Raw genomic sequence first — 13,281 nt, forward strand, 5'->3', positions numbered from 1 at the left:
GTACTACTTGGTTTTAATGTACATATTTTATGCAGGAATGAATGGACATCAAACATTAAAATTCTGTAAAATGTCTGAAATATTAGAGATTTTTAGGTAGATTGCAAAATTTATATACAAACAGAAGATGTTCTTTGTCTCAATTCAGTTTTAGGCTGTTTCAGAACAAAATGATAGAATATGGAGCCAGATAGGAGATGTAAAACACATAAATTTCTTCCAACAAATGTTATTTAGCAAAATTTAAAAACACAAAATCATCTTCAAAATTGTTAAGAGTCAGACAAGTGTTTTGGAAATCATTTTATTAATAATTGAGCACCAGTAGTTGATAACATTGGTTAAATAGTTTTCTATTTGCACACATCATAACATCATACACTCACAAGTTAGAACTCCTGTTCATTTTTTGTTTAATTATTAAAGCAGACTTTAAGAAACAGCTCACAAAAATATACAAAAAGAATATCTACAAATGATATTTACACTGGTGTAAATCAAAATATGTATTATTTTATGTATATATTTACTGTGTATATATACTTAAAGGAACAAAATAGTTTGCACTTTTTTCTTTTCTGATAAAACATTCCATTTAAGTAATATGTCCAATTACACAAAACAATAATTTACACCCTTCATATTCATGGAATGGGACTAATACATTGTAGCAGCGCACTGTAAAGTGAGTGAAATATTTTAGAATGCATCAGAACACCAAGTTACAACTAATTTCTTTTTTTTTTTTGCGGGGAAGGGATGACGTGGGCGTTTTAGATGACTCGTCTCCCATGCAAACCTAAAAAAACAAACACAAACATCTACACTCATGGCCAAGAACATCATGAGTGGGATTGACAAGTCAACAACAACAATCACCAGCACCACCACAACACAAGCACGGAAATAAATCATCAGGGTGACACAGTGACTGGGTCGGGTGTACAGTGCATAGTCTGCTTTGGCATGCTGACATCCAGAACATAACAGTGGATGTTACATTCAGGAGGAAGGCCACACGAGTTGGAATGACCAGTTAAAAAGTAAATATAAACGACCAAGTGATTCAAAATGAAAATATATTAAATTAAAGAAAACACCTCATTAGACTCACGTTAAGGCTAACTGAGTTTGCTACAGGTATACCTATATATATGTTTTTTAATGGCATTGTTAGTAAACAATAGGCCTTCATCTGCGGACGTAACTCACGTAAAGTGATGCATCCTTTGAATCAAGCAATCCCCAAACTTTTTTTTCCGCCATTGTTACAGCATATACAAGAATTATAGCCTCTTTGGCTGCTATTAGCGTGGGTAGGCGTCCAAATAATTTGCAGTCAATGAGTTAAAAACACATAACGCTATTACACTGAATGTAGTTGAAATACGTGGGATTAATGCACTTGTTTCTTTTAGAATTGTTTAAAGTCTATTGTATATTTCTAATACTTCATCTTTGTAAATTTGTTTTGGTTGCTCTAGACACAGAAAATCCAGTTTTTCATTGTTGAATTATCATTTATGAATCATACCAGTACACAGAATGACTGTCTGTATTCAACTTTTTTTATACTGTAAAAAGAGTTTCTCTTGATGCTCGGTTTATTTTTACACACTTTAAATTCAGTTAAACAGGTCACAATAATTTCTTTAAGGTCATCCTATTTTTGTTTAGAACAAAACAACACTCACATTGGAATAGGTGCGTATAATTTATAACTACACACTGTAAATGCTTATTTGCACTTTGTCCCTTTAGTATATTTTGTGTTCAAATGACCCACGGTACAGTAGCAGTCCACAACCTGGCTCTTGGGGAACGCCGCCTTAGTTGATATGCATACATGATTTTTTTTTTCTTTCAACAATGATTTGAATAGGTTTGAATGCACAACACATTTGTTCTCAGTCAATCAACACCATGATGCGCACGCGTGCAAGCTCCAAGTTTTGAGGCAGTAAGTTAGCGTCACACTTTTTCTTCACGTCCTGCTCCTTTAAATAAATCTTCAACGCTTGACTAGAAAACCGTGAAGGGAGGCGATGTGGCCTTCAGTGGGGGGCGTGGACACACCTCCAGACAAAGAGGCTACAATAGGAGACATGAAAGAATGTCGACATTGCATTTTAGGGAAACATCCTTGAAGCGTTAATTTTGATTGTACTGTAAAAAGAGTTGGGTTATCAAAAACAAACTACTTATAATTAAAGCTTGGCTCCAACAAATAAAAGCTTGTTGATACTTATCTAGTAGTTAATAGTGTGAATTGAAGCCATACCTTCTGTCATCTCCACCAGAACTCACCACGAAACGGTCTCCATTTGTGATTCGAATATTTGTCAAATGAGCCGAATGACCCAAAAAGCGTTTGTGTTTTGCCTGTAATTAGAGTAAAAAAATTGACAAAAGGAGAGATCAAAATGCAATAAAGTAATTAGATGTAACATTTCAAAAGCGGGGAGGCCCGGTGATGTGAGTGGTTAGCGCGTCGGCCTCACAGCTCTGGGGTCCTGGGTTCAAATCCAGGGTTGGTCCACCTGTGCATGTTCTCCCCTGCGTGGGTTTCTTCCAGGTACTCCGGTTGCCTCCCACATTCCAAAAAATGCATGGTAGGCTGATTGGAAACTTGAAATTGCCCCTAGATATGGGTGTGAGTGTGAATAGTTGTCCGTCTCCTTGTGCCCCGTGATTGGCTGGCCACCGATTCAGGGTGTTCCCCGCCTCTGGCCCAGAGTCAGCTGGGATAGGCTCCAGCACCCCCAGCAACCCTAATGAGGATAATGCAGTTCAGAAAATGAGATGAGACGAGACCCACATCGTCTCTAGGGGCCCACGAGTGATGATTTAGTATAACCCACTTGTGCTAGCCAACTTGACTTAAAGGGCCCCATTAATACTAATAGTAGCCGGGCACTGTTCACATTTGTTTCGCGACTGGAGCTTCTGCTTTACTAGAAGTATTAGCATACAGTGACACTTACAAACTTATCAGGACATGGAAAGTCAAAGAGTTTGACCATTCCAAAGTCATCTCCCGTGACAACGTTAAGGCCCGAGTGGGATACGCAGGCGCAGGTGACGTCTGCTTTGTCCGTGTTGCGTGACCAGATGCCGACCACCTCGTCCCCGAGGACGCTGGACACATTCATGCAGACCACTCAGAATTTTCAACGCACATATGCCAAAGAAACACAACGATTCATGAGATGCAGTGCTTCTCATCGGACCTGGTCCAGGTGGCCCAGGTAATCCTGTCAATGTGGGACGGCTCCATGACCTGCTTCCCCGAGGGCACCTCGTACACCAGCCGCTTGTAAGCACCGGTGGACACCTGATTGGAAAAATCACCTGCGGATTAAACAAGGTCTGGGACGGATATCGTGACGGAAATGCACCTGAATGTGCAGGCTGTCCGCGGAGAAGTCCATCTGCATGACGAAGCTGGGGATGTCCCGGCAACAGTTGATGCGGTTTAACTGCGGCCCGAGGGTAAGGTCGTAGAAGTCAACGGCGCTTTCGCAGGAGCCGACGGCTAGGTAGCGTGAATTGGGACTAAACCTACAAGAAAAAGGGTTCAACCAAACGACGCACAGTGTATTTTAACTAAAAACCTCACTAACCCCTTCACCCACATCACTTTAAACCAAGGGTGTCAGACTCGGGTTGGTTTGCGGGCCGCTTTAACGTCAACTTGATTTCACGTGGGCCGGACCATTTTAGATATAATATTTAGATTTTTTTTTATAAATGGATTAAAAGAACTGGATTAAAAGCCCTGAATATTCAGTTTTTTTTATAGATTTAAACAATATTTATTTTAGCTTTTTTTTATATTTTTAGATTTTACAAAATGATTTTTGAACTAAAAACACAGAAAAAATGGATTAAAAAATTACAATTATTGATTTAAAAGGGGGAAAATCAGGAAATTTAATATACATCTATACTCTTCATTTTAATTTGATTCAAAAACAGAAAGTCGGCACTCATGATTTACTTTCCCGGGCCACACAAAATGATGCGGCGGGCCAGATTTGGCCCCCAGGCCGCCACTTTGACACATGTGCTTTAAACCATAGGTGTCAAAAGTGCAGCCTGTGGGCCAAAAGCGGCCTGCTATGGGGACAAGTCCAACCTACCCCCCTTCGGATTTACTGCACAGGCACTCATTCATTCTGTAGACAGAATGAAATGCTTTCATTTCGGACGACTGTTCATTCGCCCATCCCAGTCAAAATAGATTGGACATCTCACGCCGTCAATGGTGGAAAGAAAGTAAGTTAACTTTTTGGGCCAAAAAGAAGATCTAGTTGGAATTAATGTGGCCCACGAGCCAAACTGAATTTGACACCCCTGCTTTAAACCATTTTGCACTGTACAATCCTGACCTAATATCCTGGATAGAAGATCGACGGTCCCGTTTCTTGCCCCAGATTTTGAGAGATGCAACTAGCAGGATGATGAACTCCCCATTCTTCATGCCAATGGCCACCATGTCTCCCTCAGGACTGTAGCTGATGGTGCATGCCGGGTGACCCAAGTTTACCTTATTAAGCATCTTCTGTTGACATGAACAAGACAGGAAATTGCATCATTCTGCTTAACCCATTGTAGGTTTTTTCGACCATGTGAAAAAAGTGACCTCATTAAACTGAACTGACCTTTTCTGGAATATCCCAAAGTCGAACTGTCCCATCCTCTGCCGCTGACAGAAACACATCTCTGCTCGGGTGAGTCCCCAATCCCCAAATTGGTCCATCCATGTGACCATTCACCAAGATGTTGCATGCTGCATTCTTCTCCCCGACCTCAATGATTTCTGCATTCCTCGTTCCAACTAGGATCTTTCCCTGGTACAGGAAAATACCATAGACACTATTTATGATGCTTAAGAGATTGTTTCCTGTTTTTTTCCCATTTTTTTTAATTAATAGCTACCTTTCCTCTGCATACAGAACGCACACAGTCAATAACCTGTCCAGTTTCTAATCTAAAGGCTCGGCAACGTTTTAACTCCTGATCCCAGAGTTTCAGCGCCCCTCCTTCCTTTGATCTGCAATGGCAAACATGAAACACATGAAATTCACCCTCACATTATTTAAATTTCTACTACTCGCATGGGTGGCTCTACCAGGGTGGCAAATGCCACCTAAAAAGACACACTTGTCACCCGATTAGTACCAATGAAGAAGAAAAAACTCTGGTCAATTTGCCATTTACGGGTGCGAAATTCTAATGCGACCGCATTGAACGCAGCCCGAGCTGACGTCAAATTGGCCGACAGGGTACTCGGCCGTTTGGACGCCGGACTTTTGGTCACCGGACGTTTGGTCGCCCAAAAGGTTATTGATAATTACCGTTTAAAATTGTTGCTCAAATTCCCTAAATATACAAACTGCGAATTATTATTTAGTCATACTTAATGCCCTAGTAATTGTTAGGCTAAAGAAAAGCTCCAAATTTCCCGGACTTTTATTGTTTTTTGTTGGAGAACTTGTTAAGACCCTGACTGACGTCCCTTCCTAAGGGGACAACTCATGTACATACAAACTCTTATACACTCACACATCCGCTCAGTGAAACTGCTCAGGGCCATTGTTGGCTTTTATTGATTCGTAGACCGTGTTGTTTTACCTTGTTTTGTCACCGGTCTTTTGGTCGCCCGTTGTTTGGGTCCGGGCGACCAAACATCCGGCGACCAAAAGTCCTGCGACCAAAAGTCCGGTCACGGGCCTACAGCAGGGGTCTCCAAACGATTCCAAACAGGGCCGCATAATATTGCAAGAAATCAATCAGAGGTCCTTGAATCGAATCGCAGCAGAATGTCGTATGATTATTCAAAGAATTGATATTTGACTATACCATTGTGAACTATTTGCTACCACTCAGAAAGTTACAAGCCCGCTCTAGATACACCCCTGACTACAAGAAAAATGAGGAGATAACTTACGGCCTTTCCTTGCCTCCAGTGACAATGAGGCCATCTCTCAACGTGGTGTACATGGTGAAGACAGGGCCTGTGTGAGCTTTGGCCACTATCCTTACAAGAATGTGATCTTTCCACACACATACATCCCCACTTATGGTACCTGTAAATGTCAAGTTATTCTGAAAAGAAAACAAATCTGCACTAATCTAGTGGTCTAAGAGAGCAGAGCAAGCAATGCAACAAACTGTTCAGCAGCATTTCATCCAAGAAAACTGACATTGCAAAAGCAGCATTTTAAAACAGAACAATTCTTAGATCAACAGCAAGCCAACTTCATGCCGATGGACAATCATTTGAAGACACTTACCGCTCCAAAAGCCACAGATAGCATTGTCTGCATTCGGGCGTCGTCTATAGAGCTTAACACTCCTTTTTTGCTGAGCAATGCTCGCCCGGCCAACGTCCAGAAACGAACGTGCTTGATCCCGACAGAGACGAAATGAGTGTCAGAGTCTGGACGGAATTCGGCCACAAAGATCCTCTGCGTGTGACCGATTCGAGTGGCCACTTTGGCACCTGAGAGAGAAAATCCAGGGACATGCAAAAGTTGAATCCAGGTCAGTCTAAGTGAATGATGGAATCCAAATGTTTCGGGCGAGCTCCAACCTTCCTGCCACTTCCAAATGGTGACGGTGTGTTCCGAGTCCAGGCCCACGGACAAGAGGAGCTTCCCGGTGGCACTGAAACTGACAGAGCACACTCCGCCCGAGTGGAAACAGCGCAGCACCGATAACGTCTGCTTTGTCATGGCGTCCCACACGTGAATAGATGGAGATGTGGCTAAGGGAGTTAGAGAACGTCATCATAAGGACAATGTAGATTTGTTCCTTTCTAAGTTTCATATCCTTTAAAACTCATTTCTTACCTGACATGTCACCAGTGTCACCTAAAAAGGCAGAGAAGAATTTTTACAGATTCGTGTTACCTGGCTTCAAAGGACACTTCAGAATTGGAGGACATTTTTAAGTCCAAATTCTTTAAAAAAAATTATGAACCGCTTATCCTCACAAGGGTAGCGGGTGGTGCTGGAGCCTATCCCAACTGACCCTGTATTGGTGGCCAGGCAATCGCAGGGGACAAGGAGACAGACAACCATTCATGCTCAAACTCATAGCTAGGAACAATTCACAGTGTTCAACCAGCCTAAGGTGCATGTTTTTGGGATGTGGGAGTAAACCGGAGTACGCCAGAGAAAACCCACGCAATCCCGGGGAGAATATGCACACTTTACACACGAATGTCCAGACCTGGGATCGAACCCAAATCACATTGTTCATGTATTAAATATGATAAGTATGGCCATATAGTGTTCAAATTTGAAGAGCAAAACATAAAATGTCCTCCAATTCAGGTATGACCCTCCTATTTCAAAAGAAGGACATTTGATATGGTGATTATCTTGAAATCTTTAGGGAGTGCTACTTGAAGAAAAAAAACTAAGAAAAAGGAAAGAGGACCAAATAACTGGTGATGCAAGAGGCCGTCGTCTCACAAACATACCTACTTGGCCAGTTGCCACCACATTGGGGAATTTCGGATGTTGATTGATTGTCAGGCACAGAATGTCATCACTGTGTTCAACGTAGAAACTTTGGCAGGCTGCAAAAGGGGTCACATGCACATGAACTGTTCTTACTTTAAACTACGGCAGCGTGTAAAACTACATTTCTGATTAACAACTTACAGGTGGTCAAGTTGAGCACGATGCCAACTGAGGCTGTGTGGTAAATGACGTCCGCCCCCTCATTCAGGTAATGCACGTTATTGCGGCAATCATTGCCACGGTAACCGAACACCAGCTCCAACACCAGGTCCTACGGAGAAAGTCAGAGAAGGCAGTTAGAAAGTCAGAAAGGTGGTTGTCATGACAACAATAACGTCCAGTTCCAGCTCTTAGGTGAAATCATCATCGGATTAAAAGCATCAGCAGAAAGAATGTCACAGCAGTACCCACCATCAAATGACATCATTTTACCAGAAAGCATCATTGTGTACTGTTTACTGGATTTTTACTGATTTACTTTACTGGGATAAATATGGAGTCAGTCTTACGTCAATAGGTCTCTTCTTTTTGCCGACGTTGTTGGTCTGCAGCTTTTCAGGCTGTGGCAGGGCTCTGCTAACAGGGGGCCTGAAACAGACAGCTGGATTACGTGGGCTGCTTTTCACCAAAATGCTGATTGTAGTAGTGATTCATGAATTAGTACATGAAGGAGAAAAATGGGTTGATACTACTTTACCTTGACTAGAGCACACATGGTTGTTTAGTAACCAGTAGTAATACACTAATACAAATAACCATTAACAAATAATGAACCACCGAATGCTATATCTTTTGATGAAAAGCACCATGTTTAACCCTTTCAACCCTATTCAAAAGGTGACAGCTAAGACCGTTAACCCTTTATAGAGCATGTGAATAGGTACCGTAGTTTGTGGACTATAAGTCGCGCTTGTCATGGTATTGCTGGGCATGCGACTAATACTCAAATGTGACTTATGTATTTTTTTTCATCTCTGACCACGACAGCCTGTTATGGTCTTCTTTAAAAGTTAGGGTTATCTGAAAAACGGTTCTGTTAATAGATGTCTATTTAGCCCGTTGTTCTCCATTTCAGTATTGTTTCCTTGACATAACGGTTCTGTTAATAGATGTCTATTTAGCCCGTTGTTCTCCATTTCAGTATTGTTTCCTTGACATAATGGTTCTGTTAATAGATGTCTATTTAGCCCGTTGTTCTCCATTTCAGTATTGTTTCCTTGACATATGTTTGTTCTCGGTTTCAGATCAAATCAAAAAGTTTCCCTCCCCTAAAGGCACCTTTTATTCCAGTTCAACATACTATTTTTTTCCACTTCATTGTAGATATTTTGACTGATGCAACTCCCAAAAATACAGTACAATAAAAAAGTGTTAGCCATTATTATTTATATTTTTTAAGGATCAATCATTAGATTCTATTTTCTAATTATGAATAAATCTGTCAATTAATACAATGTTAATAACAAGAAACAAAAATTTAAAAGAGCATAAATACCCAATGGTTGCAGTCTAAGGTAACACTAAAGTTTTTTTCCATAGTGTTTACCTGCCTTTAACAAAAATAGACATGCATTTAATATCACAGCACTTGCTGTGAATCTTCATCTTTCAACAACTTCCAATCATTTTGACTGGAAGGGGAGGTCATTCGCCTCCTCCCAGTAAAAACAAAAATGGATTAGGTGTAGCACCATTATTGGCAGCCAAAGAGTTAAATGACTGCCTTGTAAAGGTAAAATATGCATCCATGAATGGGTTCATTTCTGTGTACTTAAATATGTGTGATACAAAAAAAAATCAAGTTGCTTACCTTGAACCTCTAAATGGTAGCAATAGCAAAGAAAGAACAAGAATTACTCAAAATGTTTCATAACAGTACTCACTGCTTCTGATCTCCGCATACGCAATTGAAAAACACTTCAGTCGCTGAAGACATAAAGAGAGAAGTCAGCACCATGTTGTAACCATGACAACCAAAGTCCATTTCAATGACATCTGCTGCTTTGTGAGTGCCTCCTTCGTGCCTGCTTGGTTCATATAACATTTCAGCTATTCCGTAAAAGAGTATCAATTTATTTTGAGTTTGATAAAACACGATTTCTAACATTTTCTGCGCTTGTTTGGAAAACAGTTTCTGCACATTCCATCCAATTCTCCTACTTTGACATCAATGGCTTGGAATTTTGTCTATTTACAGTGTTTGCAACTCAGGCTTTATTTTGGTTGCAATTTTCCAAAATGTGAAACAAGAGATCTTACCTGACCACACCTTGTCTTCAGATGGAAAGAAAGAAGAAAGTAGGACATTGACAGAATGCAGCCATTACAAGAAAGAAGAGCAGAAAAGGTGCAAGTTACTTTAAAAGGATAGGTGAAACACTGAAGTCACAGATTTAAGGCAAAAGAGAGGCACATTTTCTTTACTATATATGGACATGTTTCCCATAGTTTCACTGAAAAATACCTTTCATCCACAGAAGGCTCCTTCATTTGCAAGTGAGGTTTGACGCCAGTCATGGGGCGCATGTTGGTGGATAAGGCTTTGATGGTGTAATTGATCTCATTCTCCTTTGTCACATCGCTATCATAACCTGACGAAAGACAAGAGTGATACAGATTTGCTGCCTAAATTAGCAAAAAAAAAGAAGAAGCGGCTCATGCACCTCCATCATCTTCACTCTCAATATCTGATTCCTCGCTGTCACACTGTCTGAGCTCCCTATGGGTCTCAGCTTCATGGGCCCAGATCATGAGGCACGTGTCCCCCCCACCAGCCGTCACCAAAAGGCTGTCTTCGTGGGTCCATCTCACATTTGTAACATGTGTGCTGTGTGCCACGTAGCGCTTGAACTTTGCATACTTGCCCTATGGGTGAAAATCCTTCATCAACTTGCTTCAGCGAGAATTGTATTTTGTCTCGAGTCTTGTACACTTACCCTGACAGGGTGTTTGAAGATCTTGATGTATCCTAAATCGTCTCCTGTAGCGAGCACCTTCTTGTCATGACTAAGGCAAGCAGAGGTCACCTCTGTGACCTCGCTGATCACAGGCCAGATGCCCTCGACAGACGTGCCGAGAACACATGTCCACGTACTCCAGTCGATTTTCTCTACCTAGGACATAGACGAATATAGGTATTACATTATGGTCTTCCTCAGGGGCAACTTAAACTTTTGTTAAGACTACGTTCATCCAGTCATCCACTTTCTTTACCGCTTAGACTTACGGTGTCAAACTCGGGTTGGTTCGCGGACATCAACTCGACCATTTTAGATATAATATTTAGATATTTTTTTAAAAATCGGATTAAAAGAACTGGATAAAACCCCCTAAATATTCAGTTTTTTTATAGAGCTAAAACAATGTTTACTTGAGCTTTTTTTCTTCATACTAGGGGAAAACATCTTTTAATAATTAGTTTTTCATTTCAAAAGGAAACAAAATATTTTTTTTAATTATGTTTGATATTAAAGTGGAAAACAGAAAATATTTTTAGATATCTATTTTCCCATTTTACAAAATGCTTTTTGAACTAAAAACACAAAAGAAAAAACATTGGATTAAAAAAATTGCAATTATTGATTTAAAATGGGGAAATCAGGGAATATAATATACATCTATAATCTTCATTTGAATTTAATCCTAAAACAGAAAGTCTGCACTCATCATTTACTTTCTCGGGCCGTACAAAATGATACGGCGGGCCAGATGTGGCCCCAGGCCGCCACTTTGACACCTGTGGCTTAGACTAAGGGTCACCCCAGAATTGGAGTACACTTTGGGTTCCAAATTTTTCCATACTTATCAATAAGAGGTAATAAACGATCAAAGGCCTGATATCTTTTGGTCATATTCACAATATTCGGCATAATCAAATGTTTACTTATGTTGGCGTTATATCAGGAGTAAAAGCTAGTTGTTCATTGAACCAGCAGTTCATGAAGACAGATTTATGTAAATAAGTTTTTAAAAAATCTATAAAAAGGTAATCTTATTCTGCTCATATCTAAATGCATTATGGGGGATAGCTAGTTGGTATCAATGTAGCCCACTAACCAAAATAAGTTTGACACCCCAAATTTAGCATGTTCAATGACTTCAACATCCTCTGTTGTGTTTCTTCTCCCATCTTACCTCGGTAGCAGCAATGATCTGCCTCTTGCCACGTGGCGCCTCAAAGAAAAACTGCTCTTTGGCACTGGTATTGACTTGTAGTAGTTTTCCTGTGAATTAAAGAGCCCCCAGGGCCACCATGTTTGCCGGTTATTGCACATTACGGCGCAAGCATCAACAATAAAGGATGTTTACCTCTCCTGTCCCAATCTAAGTGGGTGATTGAGTTGAGACATCCTTTACACACGCCAACCCGTTTACTGCTCATTACGTTGTAAATATCCACAAATGTGTCTCCTGATGCCACTGCAAGGTACTTGCCAGAAACTAAAAAACAGAGAAGGGATCGTTAATGGGTTTATAGAGTCATGTATTTAAGATGGGACTTGTCGATGGCAAGATAGAGCCGATACCTGGAGAAAATTTGATGTCTGTGATGATGTCCTTGCGATGGTGGAAGGACACAAGGTCCTCCAAGGTGTCTGCATTTACAATGAGAAAGCTGCCGTCGTTTAGACCGACTCCTAAGGCTTTGCCATCAGGGGAGAAGCAGCAGCAGCGGCCACCTGTGGGACACAGACAGCGTGTTTGTTAAAGACCTGGAACTCATTCAGCCACAGTCATGATAAAAGAGAGTAGGTCGGGTGACTCACCTTTCCTGAGCTTGCGCACTGCCAACATGCAGTGACTGGGGGAGAGGTCCCATATCCGCAGGGTTCTGTCATCACTGACAGTGGCGCAGAGAGGGAGATGGGGATGGGTAGCCAGGCCCCAGACTTCACCTTCCATGTGACCCTGCATGATGGGGCTTTTAGTACATTTAAGATCTACAGTTTCAATTAAGCTTTGAAGACTAGAAAGTATTCTATATATCCTCCAATATACCGTGTACAATTTTCACAGTGATTTGATTGCTTCCCAATCTTTACTGCATTTTTCACTTATCGATTGTTCCCAGCAGTTAGAATCCAGTTTGGTTGGTAGAGCATTCAAAAGAGGAGATCAATACAACTCTGACAACCTCACCCTGCAGAACTATGCCAAATTAACCATAGCAGCAATTCATTTTTGTCAGTGGATATCTCATTTGGTTGTGTGGAATATCACAGGGAGTATTATCTAATGGATGATTGTTTTTTTTTTATCTGTACAAGGGTAAAACCAAAGAAAGTTTAATTTTTTTATTTTCGTTAAGACAATTTTGAGTTGCTTGTAATCTCCACAATTGCAATCCCATGATTAATCCTGCTTCCTAATGGCAGGAACTACCACTCCACACCAGCCAATTTGAGAAAAAATGTCTCCTATTTATATTAGATCAAATCAAATACATAAATTAATAAGAGCATCTACGGTAAATGAAAAAGGTCCGTCTGTACATTTATAACGTATATTATCTTGCAACTAGGACAAAGGGAAATCAAGTTACTGGGAAAAGGTTAAGCAATAAGTGCATAAATTCCTTCTAAACTCATTGCCTGCCATTGACAAAAATAGATGTCCAATTCATTTTACCTGTGAGAACTGACTGTGAATGATTATGTTTCAGCACCATTGACTGTCAACAGCAGCCAAGCAGAGTGCAATGAGTGCCCTTTAAAGAGTTAAACCCATCTACATATAACCTTATACA

At 40.7% G+C, this 13,281-nt stretch overlaps 1 protein-coding gene across 4 annotated transcripts in view; it reads right to left on the reverse strand.

Annotated features, from left to right (window-relative positions):
• Nucleotides 1-1,988: 1,988 nt before the first annotated feature.
• eml5 (EMAP like 5) overlaps nt 1,989-13,281 on the reverse strand; it is a 32,208-nt gene continuing 20,915 nt past the window's right edge. For 2 of the 4 annotated variants that reach the window (XM_077620816.1, XM_077620817.1), the window contains 24 exons: nt 12,302-12,443; nt 12,062-12,214; nt 11,844-11,975; nt 11,670-11,758; nt 10,472-10,648; nt 10,199-10,400; nt 10,000-10,126; nt 9,795-9,809; nt 9,346-9,354; nt 8,045-8,123; nt 7,677-7,806; nt 7,493-7,591; nt 6,858-6,878; nt 6,599-6,772; nt 6,300-6,508; nt 5,954-6,111; nt 4,942-5,056; nt 4,665-4,853; nt 4,392-4,564; nt 3,399-3,561; nt 3,231-3,334; nt 2,985-3,138; nt 2,282-2,382; nt 1,989-2,091 (listed from right to left, as the gene is read on the reverse strand). In XM_077620816.1, coding sequence (XP_077476942.1) covers nt 2,055-2,091; nt 2,282-2,382; nt 2,985-3,138; nt 3,231-3,334; nt 3,399-3,561; nt 4,392-4,564; nt 4,665-4,853; nt 4,942-5,056; nt 5,954-6,111; nt 6,300-6,508; nt 6,599-6,772; nt 6,858-6,878; nt 7,493-7,591; nt 7,677-7,806; nt 8,045-8,123; nt 9,346-9,354; nt 9,795-9,809; nt 10,000-10,126; nt 10,199-10,400; nt 10,472-10,648; nt 11,670-11,758; nt 11,844-11,975; nt 12,062-12,214; nt 12,302-12,443 — 2,952 coding nt within the window. In that variant the 3' untranslated portion in view covers nt 1,989-2,054. Of the gene's footprint in view, nt 2,092-2,281; nt 2,383-2,984; nt 3,139-3,230; nt 3,335-3,398; nt 3,562-4,391; nt 4,565-4,664; nt 4,854-4,941; nt 5,057-5,953; nt 6,112-6,299; nt 6,509-6,598; nt 6,773-6,857; nt 6,879-7,492; nt 7,592-7,676; nt 7,807-8,044; nt 8,124-9,345; nt 9,355-9,794; nt 9,810-9,999; nt 10,127-10,198; nt 10,401-10,471; nt 10,649-11,669; nt 11,759-11,843; nt 11,976-12,061; nt 12,215-12,301; nt 12,444-13,281 lie in introns of those variants that run through there. The other 2 variants (XM_077620818.1, XM_077620819.1) reach the window with 2 other exon arrangements.

Source organism: Stigmatopora argus, chromosome 15 (assembly GCF_051989625.1).
Source record: "Stigmatopora argus isolate UIUO_Sarg chromosome 15, RoL_Sarg_1.0, whole genome shotgun sequence".
Taxonomy (NCBI): domain Eukaryota; kingdom Metazoa; phylum Chordata; class Actinopteri; order Syngnathiformes; family Syngnathidae; genus Stigmatopora; species Stigmatopora argus.